The 14742-nt window shown below is 37.7% G+C and overlaps 1 protein-coding gene across 1 annotated transcript in view; it reads left to right on the top strand.

Moving 5' to 3' along the window:
• LOC142351835 (dihydropteridine reductase-like) overlaps positions 1-14742 on the top strand; it is a 131767-nt gene that overhangs the window by 84239 nt on the left and 32786 nt on the right. The window contains exon 2 of the mRNA XM_075404045.1: positions 9575-9771. Coding sequence (XP_075260160.1) covers positions 9598-9771 — 174 coding nt within the window. The 5' untranslated portion in view covers positions 9575-9597. The remainder of the gene's footprint in view (positions 1-9574; positions 9772-14742) is intronic.

The following is a 14742-nucleotide window of genomic DNA, read 5'->3' as shown; positions in this document are numbered from 1 at the left end:
TTTTGAGTTTTCAGCTGAGAAGTAGGCGATAATCGTGAAGTTTAAGAAATTGAGAGCTAGTTTTTTGATCGGAGTATTTTCGGTAACGCTGGTACGATGCGATTAACTTGATATTGATGTAACTAGCTATTCCAACATGGTATCTTGTTATGTTGATAAATAATCTGAGTTGCGAAGTTGGATATTGCTCTTTCTGATGATTTGACTAAAAATCGCTGATGCAACGGCTTTATAAGCTCTCGTTCAGGAAGTACGGCAGTAGAATAATGACCAATTGATTAGTTTGAAGATGTGTTATTTATGAACGTTGCTAAGAATACATCATGGTGTCATCGTTCCACTGCATATTTGTGTTTCCTCTCAGGATGCGCTTCAGAAAAGCGTGCGAGCGTTCCAAAAGTCCACTATCTGGTGTATGATTCAGTGATAAAAACTTCAGTCGAATTTGGAGTAGTGAACATAGCTCATTCATCAAATTACACGTAAATTTCGTTCCGCGGTCTGAAACAATTGTTTTTTGAGTATGTAACTATGATTGAATACAGTTTTCACCAACACTCTTGCTACTGTATCTGCTGACGATTCGTGAGGGGTACGGCAAAAAGTTATTTCGAAATGACGTCCACTCCAGTTAATGTACTTATAACTTGGCAATCGTAGTTGTCCGATCAGATAAATATGCATCATGTCTTCTGGAAAGGATTGTTCAGAAAATACAGGCTGTAAGTGTGGTCGTTGATGTTTTTGGTTTGCTTTTTGGTTGCATAATGGTCTATAATTTTTTTGCTCCAATGAGATCTCTATGAAACTTTGAAAACAGAATCCTTTCCGAAACTCTTATCCTGTTCGTTTAATTCCTGATTGTCCTGCTGTTTTCGAGTTGTGTTTGCAACAAATTAACTCTCTATGAAACTTTTGTGATACAGTGAGTTATTTATGTTTAACTTCGAAAAGTTGGCTGTACAAAATGTTGTTATTTCTAGTCTGTCTAATTGCTTGTAATTTTTCTTTGTTTTTCTAATTGCATATCGAAGTGCCTCAATTTTGCAACTTTACAGACATTGTTTGACTTTTTTTGATTTTTGATATTGATCGGTTTCAATTTTAATGTCATGTGTTTCATTTCACTCAATGTCGGCCAGGAAATTTGCTGGTTCTTAGAAAATTACAGCTGAAATTCCTTTGAGTGATTGTTTTAGTTTTATCAAATATCTGGTTTTTAGCATTTCGGTTCCGCTCGTTGTCTTTTTTCCAAATAGGTTTCGTAACTTCAAATTTTTTTTTCAGTTTCCTATCATTGTCAAATCAATTTTGTCCTCCTCTTTGAATGAGTCGATACTTTTCTCAATTGTGTTCAACGACACATCTGGTGTTTCTGCTTTTGTTTCTATTTCGATTTTCCTGATTGGATTTTTTCGGGAAGTCGAAGTAAAAATTGTGCTTCCGGGTTTGCCTGCGTTCGTGAAAGAAAATTCATCTCATAATTTGCCTTTCCTGGAATATGTGCGGTTACAATAATTGACGCCAAAACTCTGTCAAGAAATTTCCGCAAAGATGGTGATTTTAATTTGGCCGGCAAAAATTGCGTTTAGCATCTGTTATCTGTTAGATTTACGACTGGTTTAGAATTACCCAGCTATATTTTCCGAAAAAGAGCAAAACAAATTACAAAACAGGAAATTCCCTGTAATAAACGGAAAATTTGATTTGTGGGCTTGTGAACAATCGTGAACCAAACAAAATTGTCGCGTAGGTCTTATTTCCTCTTGAATTATTTTTCTTGACATAGTATTCTACTATCATTGCGGATCAAGTTCCGTGGTAACTGGCATCACAGAATATCACATCTTGTAGTCCTGGTTTTTGTAGTCTATCTGCTATTTCAGTTTCTTAGCAAATCTTGCTTTTTTGTTGCTAAACACCTCAGTAATTTCAAGTTCTCTGATTGTCTCTAGAAGACGGTAAAATGGCATGAATTTTGTTCCATGGTCTGGCATATAATTTTGAAAGAATTGTGCAAATCCGATCAAACACTTAACGTGTTTTTTTTTGTTTTTGGCTTTCGAAGTTTTTGAGAAATTGATCCGTTTTTGCACATTCAAATGATAGTCCCTTTCGCGTTACTACATTTCCCAAAAACATCATCTTATGCATTTCAATCACACTTTTTCAGGTGACAATTATTGGCCAGATTTTCGAATACATGTAAAGATATATTTTAGCGTATTAATCAATTCAACAAAGATTTTGACTGCACTAGCTATGTCATCCATGCCTTGAGTACACAAATCTGCTGCTAAGTACGGCTCCAGGTAATGTCGGTCGTATGAAGAAACTGTATCCAGAAACTGATTTTCCGGGAAGTCTACCGGGACGACTTTAATTGTTTCCTGGCCAACTGGTTTTGAATCTAGGTATTTGTTTCTAGAATCTATGAGATCTGTAATTTGAACTGTAAACTGACTTGTTGTTTAGATGGTATAAATCTTTTCTGATTGTTATCGCGAAGATAAGTTGCTTTGAATTTCCCCCCGCAGTTTCCTTGATAATATGGTTGATAATTTCCTGACGTCTGAGCATTCTGTTGTGTTTGAAGTTTTGATTCCCATCTGGTGTTGCTGATTCTTGCACCACTACGACCGGGTGATGGTCCCGTGACTGTAACTTTAATATTCCGTCGAGGTCACCAAATCACTTTTGAGTGATGATGAGCTGTGGTTATCTTTGACAGAGCTTTCTTCAACGTCTCGAGATATTATACAATTCATCAATTAGTGTGGCTGTATGTTGCTACATCAGTTTTGATCGCAGCCAACCTGTCATAATTTTTATAATCAAATCTCTCACTTTTTCATTTCTGTGGTCTGTTACAGCAGCGATTTTTTCTTTGCTGTATGTCTTGCAAAACGTGCTCCTGCTATCGCTGCCTCATTAGCTGCTAGTTTCAGTGGCGGAACTGCTGGCTCATTTTGTGGTTGGTACGACACTGCTTTTCGCTCTAGGTTCACAAGGAAATTTTTTGTGGCGTGCCTTTCTTTGCATCAAAATTCTCTCTTTCTAGTTTGAGCATTAATAATTCTTGGAATCTTAGATTGCAGAAGTGTTTTTGTAAAGCATCAAGTCGGAGGTTCAAATGTTTTTGACTTGCTTCCGTAAATTGAAACCGTATAGCGTTATCACGCAGATGAAAATGCAGAAAGATTTTTTGTTGTAAAGGGTTGAATGCTGCGACCTTTACATAACCTCGAAATAATTGCTGAAACTGATTAAACTCTTCTTTTTTGCTTCCGCCAAAAGGTTTGACTGTTATCTGAGCGTGCACCATTCTTGATTAGTTTTCGGTGATTACAATTGATGATCGAAGGTTTGTGTGATTTCAGCTATAGAAATTACATTATCAAATTATTGACGTCTGGCGCTCCAATTGGTTTGAACATCAGTCGGGAATGGTTTTAGAAGCTTGTTGATTAGATGTTGCGTATTGATGGAGTGCCTAACAATTTATTGATGTTACTAACTTACTATAATAATTAAAAGTATGACAAATTAAGTATGAAAAAAAAATTTCATTTTTTAAATTCAAAAATTATTCTGGTACATTTTAATTCGAACTTTTGTAAACCACAACAAGTAAAAGAACAACAACAGATAGGAATGAAAATGAAATATTTTTCAGAAATAAAAAGCATTATACCCGGGGTTTTCAAAAACTCCAGAATAAAAATTGAATTGATTTTTGTGTATTAAGTGTAAATAAATTGTTGTAAATGTGCTATTAACTGTAAATATTTTCAAAAAATCAATCTTATTTCAACTCATTCCTTAGAATTATAGTCAAAGACAAGTTTCTATACTTTGTAAATAATTTCATTTAATTTTTTAAAACTGAAGATTCAAGGCAATGTTCGCAAGCTTTCGTTTATTTTTAAATCAATTTAAGTTTTAATTGACAATTACTTCTCTGCATGACAAACTAATTTAAAAGATTCAGTGAAGTTTCTCAAGACCTGAAGTTGTAGCTCGTAGCACACAAACCGAATTGTAGTAGACGGTAGAAACACATGAGCTGACAAGGAGGCTGACTTGTTACTTATGGACTTAGTTGTCCGTAGTTCTTATTAGAATTCTGAACGTGCTCAAATTGGCTCCAAGGTCGGTTCGGTTAATTTTAGTGCTGATTCGGGAAAGCATTGTGTGGAAGATATGTTTTCCTAGTAGCGACTTCTGAATCAATCATCAAGATATGAACCTCTTTCAAAGCTGACAAATCTGTTGCCAATGACTCAAGAAGCGCAGAGTCTCCAATCCATCCCCATGTAACATACCATTGGTATGGTTTATTTTTGAGACCGTTTGTATGATGGCAGAGGATGTGCTCTGGAGTATTTTCCTACAAAGGGATGCGTGGGCTGACTATCTAATTATTGTAGCTCGTAGCATCAATACAATATCGTAGCATCAATACAATTACGCCATCAATACAATTTAAGAAAGGAAAAGGCAAGAACTTGGGGAAAAAGCAGAGGAAAGTGAGAGCAAGTCAAGGAAGGTGCAACAGACACAGACTGATGAGGAGCTCCTGAACAATTGGGCTTCATTGCGCCCTGTCCTTGAGCTTCTTTGAGGTATGTGGTTGCTGCCACCAAAGACGTGGCTCAGGTATATTTTGAAAAAATCAAACTGTTTCAAACTTTATCTTGATTACCTGAAAACTTCAAATAAGGTCACTAGCTGCAATTACCGAATTGAATTTCTAAAACAATGCCTTAACAATGATATAATTCCGGATTTTTTGAGGTTTCGCGCTCCTAAAAATGAAATTTTTTCTGAACAAGCGGTGCACAGTTTCAATTAAAGCTCCTGAAACAAGAAATAAACTGTGCGGAGAAAGGCCGTAAAGTGTTCAAGGAAAAACTTGAGACAGATAGGAAGAATTTTAGGGAGATTGTGAAACCAGAACTGATGCCATCCGTTGTTAGCTGCATTAAGCGTGAAATGAGGAATCACTCGGCAATGGTTCAGAACAGGCTTAATGGAAAACTTGATAAACTGTCAGAGAGACAAGATAGACCACTGCGGAATGGCTCCCATAGTATTGTTGTGATAATGGATGGCCGTGGACTTCCAAAGTTTGTACTCGACATCCTATCGTTGGGACCTAAACACCCTGTGAGAGACAAGTTTAATGAGGTGCACTTCCTCGCAGACGTAGACAAACTTGTACGTGAGTTACGCGAGAATAACACTGAGGGTGAGAAGCTTTATGAAATTGAGGCGTCCGCAAAATGGTATGCAAAAAATGTACGCGAAACCCCATTGGATAGAGGGGTCAAAAAAGTGCTTGATTACCTAAAAGCCAATGATTTGCTGGTGGTACCATTTGACAAAGGCTGTGGTTTCTGTGTGATGAAGAAGACAACGTACAGGGAAAAACTTGATGAGGTGCTCAACTCAGATCAGTTTCAAGAAATAGATGGAGCAAAAGATGAACTTGTGATCAAAAATGAAAAACAGATCAATAACAGCCTGCAACAATTAATGAAGCAAGGGAAAATTAGTGACAAAATTTATCAAAGACTCATGTCAACAGGTTCGCAACCAGCGAGTCTTTATGGCCTGGCAAAGGTACATAAAAAAGATACACCTCTCCGACCTGTTCTTTCAATACTTGGTAGCAGCTACAAAAACTTAAACAGATTTCTGACACCATTTTTCCAGAAATTACCGGGCGCAAACATTGTAACCAACACGCAAGATGCTAGAAAGCCTTAGAGTCTCTCACTCTTGAAGATGAGCAGATAGTATCTCTTGACGTTAAAAGTTTGTACACCAAAGTTCCAGTTGGAGAGGTTATAGAAATCGCTCTAAGAGAACTCTATTCAAGCAACCTAGCTCCAGATATCCCAAGGTCCGCCATGAAAAGTTTGCTAAAGCTTGCGGCGACGAATGTTCTTTTCAAATGTAATGGGATCTGGTATGTGCAATCAGATGGTCTGGCTATGAGTGCATCACTGGCTGTAATACTAGAAAACGTGTGGATTAAATCGTTCGAGGCATCACTGCAAAAATCGGAGCTCAGTGAAAACTTTTCCAGATCCGACCAAAACAGGAAGTGCAAAGACTGTAACCGGAGAGTGACTTACTGAGGAAAAGGGGTAGAATGTGAGTCATGCAAAAAACTGGTTTCATGCAAGATGCCAAAAAATATCGAATGAGGAATAAGCCAACATGCAGGATGTTGTTTGGATTTGTACTTATTGCAGCAATCAACAGACAGTGGGGCATGATAAGGAGATGAAATTGTTTAAAAGGTATGTGGATTATATTATCTGCACGGTTCGTAGTGACCAGTACGAGTATTTAAAATTTGCAAACTCATTACACAACAACCTGCAATTTACCTTATAAAAAGTGCACATGGATGGGGATTTGGCATTTCTTGACATTAACGTAAATGTGAGCAACAAATATAATATCACCTGTCATTGGTATCAAAAACCAACTGACACTGGAATGATACTGAATTTTTGCAGCTGTGCACCGCTTCAGCATAAGAAAAATGTGATTCAAGGGGCGGTTCACAGGGTTTTTAATGCAACCTCTAATTGGTTGGCCTTCGATCAGGCTCTTGAAAAGAGCAATACTTGCTGGACCAAGAATCAATATCCAGAGGAATGGTCTTCATAAATAGTGAATCAGACTTTAGAAAAGATAATAAGTGGCGGTAAAGACCAATTAAGAACAACACCAAAAGAGCATCAAAAAAGCAAGACTAAAGCTATTGATAAGCCAACTATTTTTTTACAATACAGAGGCAACCTTACTCAAAACTTTGCAAGCAAACTGAAGAAACTATGCGAATTGCAAGTAGTTTTTACAACGCGGAAATTAAGATAGTGCCTCCCCACGCTGAAATCATCTTTCGATAGAGACATGAAATCCCACGTGGTATATGAGATTAAATGTAATGGATGCGGATCCATCTATGTTGGGCAAACAAGCCAGCATGTTACCACAAGGATAACAGAACATCAAAAGAGGGATTCACAGGTGGGTCAACATCTGGTTGAATGTCGTGGCGCCACGAATGACATTGAATGGAAAATTCTGGACGCCTGCCGGACAGTAGAAAAACTAATGATTATCGAAGCTATATATATCAGCAAGCTGAAGCCGGCACTAAACACGCGATGAATATTAGGGGGAGGGAACTCACGCTAAAATATTAGTTCAAATCATAATTTTGACTAGATGAGAATACATAGGGCAAAAAACATTTTGTGCATGACAAAACAAAATTTGCAAAACCTCAACAAGAGGGATACTTATGGTTAGGGCAAATTCAGAATAACCCTAAAAATACAAGAACATGGCCAAAATCGAAAAATTCGGAATAGGAATGTTTTTAAATAAATTGATAACAGATGTAAATATGAGTTGTAAATAGGCTAAACATTGTATATAGGGAAAAATTTTGGATTGATTTTGTAGAATAGTTCCTAGAATTGTTTTAATTGTCGTCTCAGACAAATGTAAATACATATTCATCTTATCTTTTAACAATTTGTAAAACAGTTTTAACCTGACTATGAACGTAAAGTACGAAAACGTTTTGTTTTAAAATATTGGAAGTAATTTTAATTCGACAAATTGGTTTCCTTTACATTATCTAATTGTTCATAAAACGATAAAATGAGTTTGCAATCTTTATTTTTTTTACTTAACTATATGAATTTTGGATTCTAACAAAGCAACTCTTGGGTACAATCAACTACCGTTGTTCTAAATGGTAGAATAATTAATGTAAAAGAAACTAATTTCTCAAAATGTAAAAGAAACCAATTTGTCAAATATATTTTTCATTATATAAAGTAAAATTAATGTATACATGTTAACATAATGAATGTAAATAAAAGAATTCCGTCTCATTATATAAAGGGTAACAAATTTCATATTTAAACTAATAGTAGTAGTAGTAGTAGTAGTAGTAGTAGTAGTAGTAGTAGTAGTAGTAGTAGTAGTAGTAGTTCAGGCTTCTGCAATGCACAGGTTGAAGCACCATTGTTGATCGTTATAAATGAGATAGTTTCGAAATGGGGTTACAGTTTTTGCACAGGCAGCAAATTTTCCAAGTGCACATGTCAATTTCGTTAAAACTTCTAAAAAAGAATTTCCAATAAACGTCGCTGATCCGATATTTTATATTTTTGTTGTCTGTAAGGTCTGTCTGTTTGTTGACAATATTATAGAGATAGGCTGTTCTCGACCAGAAATTTTCGTCGCTTTTGAATAATCGTTTTTTCGTAAGTTTGATTTCACATTTCGCGCCTTGTCTCGTCCGATTATTGTTGTTGAAATGTATAAACTTTTCTATGGCAATGTTGTATTTATTGTATTGATCACATAGTAGTAATAAGCTGTGAAGTTCGAAGTAAAAAGATAGAGGTAGAATTTTCAGTTTGATTAAACGCTCCTTATATGTGAGAGAAGAACCTATTATCCATTTCGTCGCACTTTTTTGGATTCTTTTGATGAGTACTAGATCGTATTTAGACGGATACCACACTTGGCAGGCGTAGGATATAATTGGTACAATGTAACCCGTGTATGCGTTTAATTTAACTTGAGGGAGATTTCTGTGGTGAAGATTTCTTCTGAGGTACCAAAGTGCTTTAAGAGTTTTGGAGGCTCGTGTGCTTGCGTTTTGATGCCAAGTGAGGTTATCACAAACTTGTATTCCGAGATCTTTTTGATGAGACGAGATGTTGACAGTTTCATTTTTTATTGTAAAGAGTGACTTTTTCTTGAAACAGAGGATCTTGCATTTGTTTTCATGGAGGCGCATTTCGTTGTTATTGCACCATTCATTTAATTTCTGGAGATCAGTTTGAAGTTCATGTTTGTTATTAGAGAGCAATTTGTAATCATCTGCATAACCGTAGGTTTGACTGTATTCGATGTTTTGTAAATCATTTATGTAGACGAGAAAAAGTAGTGGCCCCAGGATTGAACCTTGCGGTACGCCGCTAGTGACGTCACGAAGGCTCGACGTTGAGGTTCCAATGTGAACACGTTGTTTTCTGTCGTCACAGTAGTTGGCTATTAATCTGAGCGCTTTTCCCCCGATCCCTGATTCCGACAGTTTTGCAACAACACGGTGGTGCGGTACTGTATCAAACGCTTTCTGGAAATCTAGGTAGAAAACGAAAAGTTCATCATGTGCAATTGAGTCGACTTCTTTGTACAGTTGGTCTAGAAAGCATAACATTTGAATAATTGCTGAACGTTGAGGCCGAAAACCAAACTGGGAATCGTGAAGTGTTCCTTTAACGTGCTCATAGAGTTTGTTGAAAATAAGTTTCTCGAAAATGGAAATCTGTTGTGAACAAATATCATATAACAAGTTTAATGCGTTTGTGATATGACGTAACTTTCAGGGACGTCACATTTGGAAAACTAGCACATCGCCTGAGGGGCTTGAAGTTAATATATCCATTATACTGGGATGGGGGTGGGAGAATTGATCCCATTAATCCCAGATAGAGGCGGTAGAAATCGGAGCGTACTGTTTTCAGATTTGTTTTTGTTTGCAAAGTGATGAAACGTGTCCTAGTAGTTGGTGGGCGAGGATCATTGGGTGGTGCAATTCTGTCATTTTTTAAACAGAAGTCTGGCTGCTGGCTCGCGTCGGTTGGGTTTCAACCAACAGAGCTTGTGGAGAACAATATTATTCTGAAGAATAGAGATGATTTCAGAGCTCAAGCAGAGGAGGTATGGAGAATTGTTCCGACCCTTCAGAGTCACAATTGCTTTTTAGTTCAATCAATTACTTTCAATCATTTGCAAGAGATAATTTTTGGATCTTTTTCGTTTGTATCCCCCCCCCCCCAGTACGTTATGCGCCCCAAGTTACAGAACACGTGCGATTACATAGTAAATCTTCATGTAAAAATATGGCACGTTTGTCTGGGGGGTGCAAATAATATGCACCCACTAAGCTGGGGGGGGGGGGGGGGGCACAATCGGAAAAGATCCCAATTTTCGTAAAGGAAGGATATATAGTTCGAGTGCATTATTTTAAAAAAAGAGGTCAATTAAGAGAAAGCCCCTCACATAAAAGGGCAGTCGGTCAACTCAATTGAAGCATCAGATGCAAAAGGTAAAGAAAATAAAGCATCAGAATTATAAACATAATAGATATGGTACTGGAGACTTCCAATGGGAAGGTTTTAGAGACAGGCCTTGTATGCAACAATATCATTCTGAAGAATAGAGATGATTTCAGAGCTCAAGGAGAGGAGGTATGGAGAATTGTTCCCGACCCTTCAGAGTCACAATTGCTTTTTAGTTCAATCAATTACTTTCAATCATTGGCAAGAGATATTTTTTGGATCTTTTTCGTTTGTACCCCCCCCCCCCCCCCCAGTACGTTATGCGCCCCAAGTTACAGAACACGTGCGATTGCATAGTTAATCTTCATGTAAAAATATGGCACGTTTGTCTGGGGGGTGCAAATAATATGCACCCACTAAGCTGGGGGGGCACAAACGGAAAAGATCCCAATTTTCGTAAAGGAAGGATATATAGTTCGAGTGCATTATTTTAAAAAAAAGAGGTCAATTAAGAGAAAGCCCCTCACCTAAAAGGGCAGTCGGTCAACTCAATTGAAGCATCAGATGCAAAAGGTGAAGAAAATAAAGCATCAGAATTATAAACATAATAGATATGGTACTGGAGACTTCCAATGGGAAGGTTTTAGAGACAAGCCTTGTATGCAACAATATTATTCTGAAGAATAGAGATGATTTCAGAGCTCAAGGAGAGGAGGTATGGAGAATTGTTCCGACCCTAAAGAGTCACAATTGCTTTTTAGTTCAATCAATTACTTTCAATCATTTGCATGAGATAATTTTTGGATCTTTTTCGTTTGTACCCCCCCAGTACGTTATGCGCCCCAAGTTACAGAACACGTGCGATTACATAGTAAATCTTCATGTAAAAATATGGCACGTTTGTCTGGGGGGTGCAAATAATATGCACCCACTAAGCTGGGGGGGGGGGCACAATCGGAAAAGATCCCAATTTTCGTAAAGGAAGGATATATAGTTCGAGTGCATTATTTTAAAAAAAGAGGTCAATTAAGAGAAAGCCCCTCACATAAAAGGGCAGTCGGTCAACTCAATTGAAGCATCAGATGCAAAAGGTAAAGAAAATAAAGCATCAGAATTATAAACATAATAGATATGGTACTGGAGACTTCCAATGGGAAGGTTTTAGAGACAAGCCTTGTATGCAACAATATCATTCTGAAGAATAGAGATGATTTCAGAGCTCAAGGAGAGGAGGTATGGAGAATTGTTCCCGACCCTTCAGAGTCACAATTGCTTTTTAGTTCAATCAATTACTTTCAATCATTGGCAAGAGATATTTTTTGGATCTTTTTCGTTTGTACCCCCCCCCCCCAGTACGTTATGCGCCCCAAGTTACAGAACACGTGCGATTGCATAGTTAATCTTCATGTAAAAATATGGCACGTTTGTCTGGGGGGTGCAAATAATATGCACCCACTAAGCTGGGGGGGCACAAACGGAAAAGATCCCAATTTTCGTAAAGGAAGGATATATAGTTCGAGTGCATTATTTTAAAAAAAAGAGGTCAATTAAGAGAAAGCCCCTCACCTAAAAGGGCAGTCGGTCAACTCAATTGAAGCATCAGATGCAAAAGGTAAAGAAAATAAAGCATCAGAATTATAAACATAATAGATATGGTACTGGAGACTTCCAATGGGAAGGTTTTAGAGACAAGCCTTGTATGCAACAATATTATTCTGAAGAATAGAGATGATTTCAGAGCTCAAGGAGAGGAGGTATGGAGAATTGTTCCGACCCTTCAGAGTCACAATTGCTTTTTAGTTCAATCAATTACTTTCAATCATTTGCAAGAGTTAATTTTTGGATCTTTTTCGTTTGTACCCCCCCAGTACGTTATGCGCCCCAAGTTACAGAACACGTGCGATTACATAATAAATCTTCATGTAAAAATATGGCACGTTTGTCTGGGGGGTGCAAATAATATGCACCCACTAAGCTGGGGGGGGCACAATCGGAAAAGATCCCAATTTTCGTAAAGGAAGGATATATAGTTCGAGTGCAGTATTTTAAAAAAAGAGGTCAATTAAGAGAAAGCCCCTCACATAAAAGGGCAGTCGGTCAACTCAATTGAAGCATCAGATGCAAAAGGTAAAGAAAATAAAGCATCAGAATTATAAACATAATAGATATGGTACTGGAGACTTCCAATGGGAAGGTTTTAGAGACAAGCCTTGTATGCAACAATATCATTCTGAAGAATAGAGATGATTTCAGAGCTCAAGGAGAGGAGGTATGGAGAATTGTTCCCGACCCTTCAGAGTCACAATTGCTTTTTAGTTCAATCAATTACTTTCAATCATTGGCAAGAGATATTTTTTGGATCTTTTTCGTTTGTACCCCCCCCCCCAGTACGTTATGCGCCCCAAGTTACAGAACACGTGCGATTGCATAGTTAATCTTCATGTAAAAATATGGCACGTTTGTCTGGGGGGTGCAAATAATATGCACCCACTAAGCTGGGGGGGGCACAAACGGAAAAGATCCCAATTTTCGTAAAGGAAGGATATATAGTTCGAGTGCATTATTTTAAAAAAAAGAGGTCAATTAAGAGAAAGCCCCTCACCTAAAAGGGCAGTCGGTCAACTCAATTGAAGCATCAGATGCAAAAGGTAAAGAAAATAAAGCATCAGAATTATAAACATAATAGATATGGTACTGGAGACTTCCAATGGGAAGGTTTTAGAGACAAGCCTTGTATGCAACAATATTATTCTGAAGAATAGAGATGATTTCAGAGCTCAAGGAGAGGAGGTATGGAGAATTGTTCCGACCCTAAAGAGTCACAATTGCTTTTTAGTTCAATCAATTACTTTCAATCATTTGCATGAGATAATTTTTGGATCTTTTTCGTTTGTACCCCCCCAGTACGTTATGCGCCCCAAGTTACAGAACACGTGCGATTACATAGTAAATCTTCATGTAAAAATATGGCACGTTTGTCTGGGGGGTGCAAATAATATGCACCCACTAAGCTGGGGGTGGGGGGCACAAACGGAAAAGATCCCAATTTTCGTAAAGGAAGGATATATAGTTCGAGTGCATTATTTTAAAGAAGAGGTCAATTAAGAGAAAGCCCCTCACCTAAAAGGGCAGTCGGTCAACTCGATTGAAGCATCAGATGCAAAAGGTAACGAAAATAAAGCATCAGAATTATAAACATAATAGATATGGTACTGGAGACTTCCAATGGGAAGGTTTTAGAGACAAGCCTTGTATGCAACAATATTATTCTGAAGAATAGAGATGATTTCAGAGCTCAAGCAGAGGAGGTATGGAGAATTGTTCCGACCCTTCAGAGTCACAATTGCTTTTTAGTTCAATCAATTACTTTCAATCATTGGCAAGAGATAATTTTTGGATCTTTTTCGTTTGTACCCCCCCCCAGTACGTTATGCGCCCCAAGTTACAGAACACGTGCGATTACATAGTAAATCTTCATGTAAAAATATGGCACGTTTGTCTGGGGGTGCAAATAATATGCACCCACTAAGCTGGGGGGGGGCACAAACGGAAAAGATCCCAATTTTCGTAAAGGAAGGATATATAGTTCGAGTGCATTATTTTAAAAAAAGAGGTCAATTAAGAGAAAGCCCCTCACCTAAAAGGGCAGTCGGTCAACTCAATTGAAGCATCAGATGCAAAAGGTAACGAAAATAAAGCATCAGAATTATAAACATAATAGATATCGTACTGGAGACTTCCAATGGGAAGGTTTTAGAGACAAGCCTTGTATGCAACAATATTATTCTGAAGAATAGAGATGATTTCAGAGCTCAAGCAGAGGAGGTATGGAGAATTGTTCCGACCCTTCAGAGTCACAATTGCTTTTTAGTTCAATCAATTACTTTCAATCATTGGCAAGAGATAATTTTTGGATCTTTTTCGTTTGTACCCCCCCCCCCAGTACGTTATGCGCCCCAAGTTACAGAACACGTGCGATTACATAGTAAATCTTCATGTAAAAATATGGCACGTTTGTCTGGGGGGTGCAAGTAATATGCACCCACTAAGCTGGGGGGGCACAAACGGAAAAGATCCCAATTTTCGTAAAGGAAGGATATATATTTCGAGTGCATTATTTTAAAAAAAGAGGTCAATTAAGAGAAAGCCCCTCACCTAAAAGGGCAGTCGGTCAACTCAATTGAAGCATCAGATGCAAAAGGAAACGAAAATAAAGCATCAGAATTATAAACATAATAGATATGGTACTGGAGACTTCCAATGGGAAGGTTTTAGAGACAAGCCTTGTATGCAACAATATTATTCTGAAGAATAGAGATGATTTCAGAGCTCAAGCAGAGGAGGTATGGAGAATTGTTCCGACCCTTCAGAGTCACAATTGCTTTTTAGTTCAATCAATTACTTTCAATCATTGGCAAGAGATAATTTTTGGATCTTTTTCGTTTGTACCCCCCCCCCCAGTACGTTATGCGCCCCAAGTTACAGAACACGTGCGATTACATAGTAAATCTTCATGTAAAAATATGGCACGTTTGTCCGGGGGGTGCAAATAATATGCACCCACTAAGCTGGGGAGGGGGCACAAACGGAAAAGATCCCAAGTTTCGTAAAGGAAGGATATATAGTTCGA

The sequence above is a fragment of the Convolutriloba macropyga genome, chromosome 13, assembly GCF_964194025.1.
Source record: "Convolutriloba macropyga chromosome 13, txConMacr16.3, whole genome shotgun sequence".
In the NCBI taxonomy this organism is placed as follows: Eukaryota; Metazoa; Xenacoelomorpha; order Acoela; family Convolutidae; genus Convolutriloba; species Convolutriloba macropyga.
Note: the sequence above shows the minus strand (reverse complement) of the source record. Positions and strands in the feature narration are given on the sequence as shown.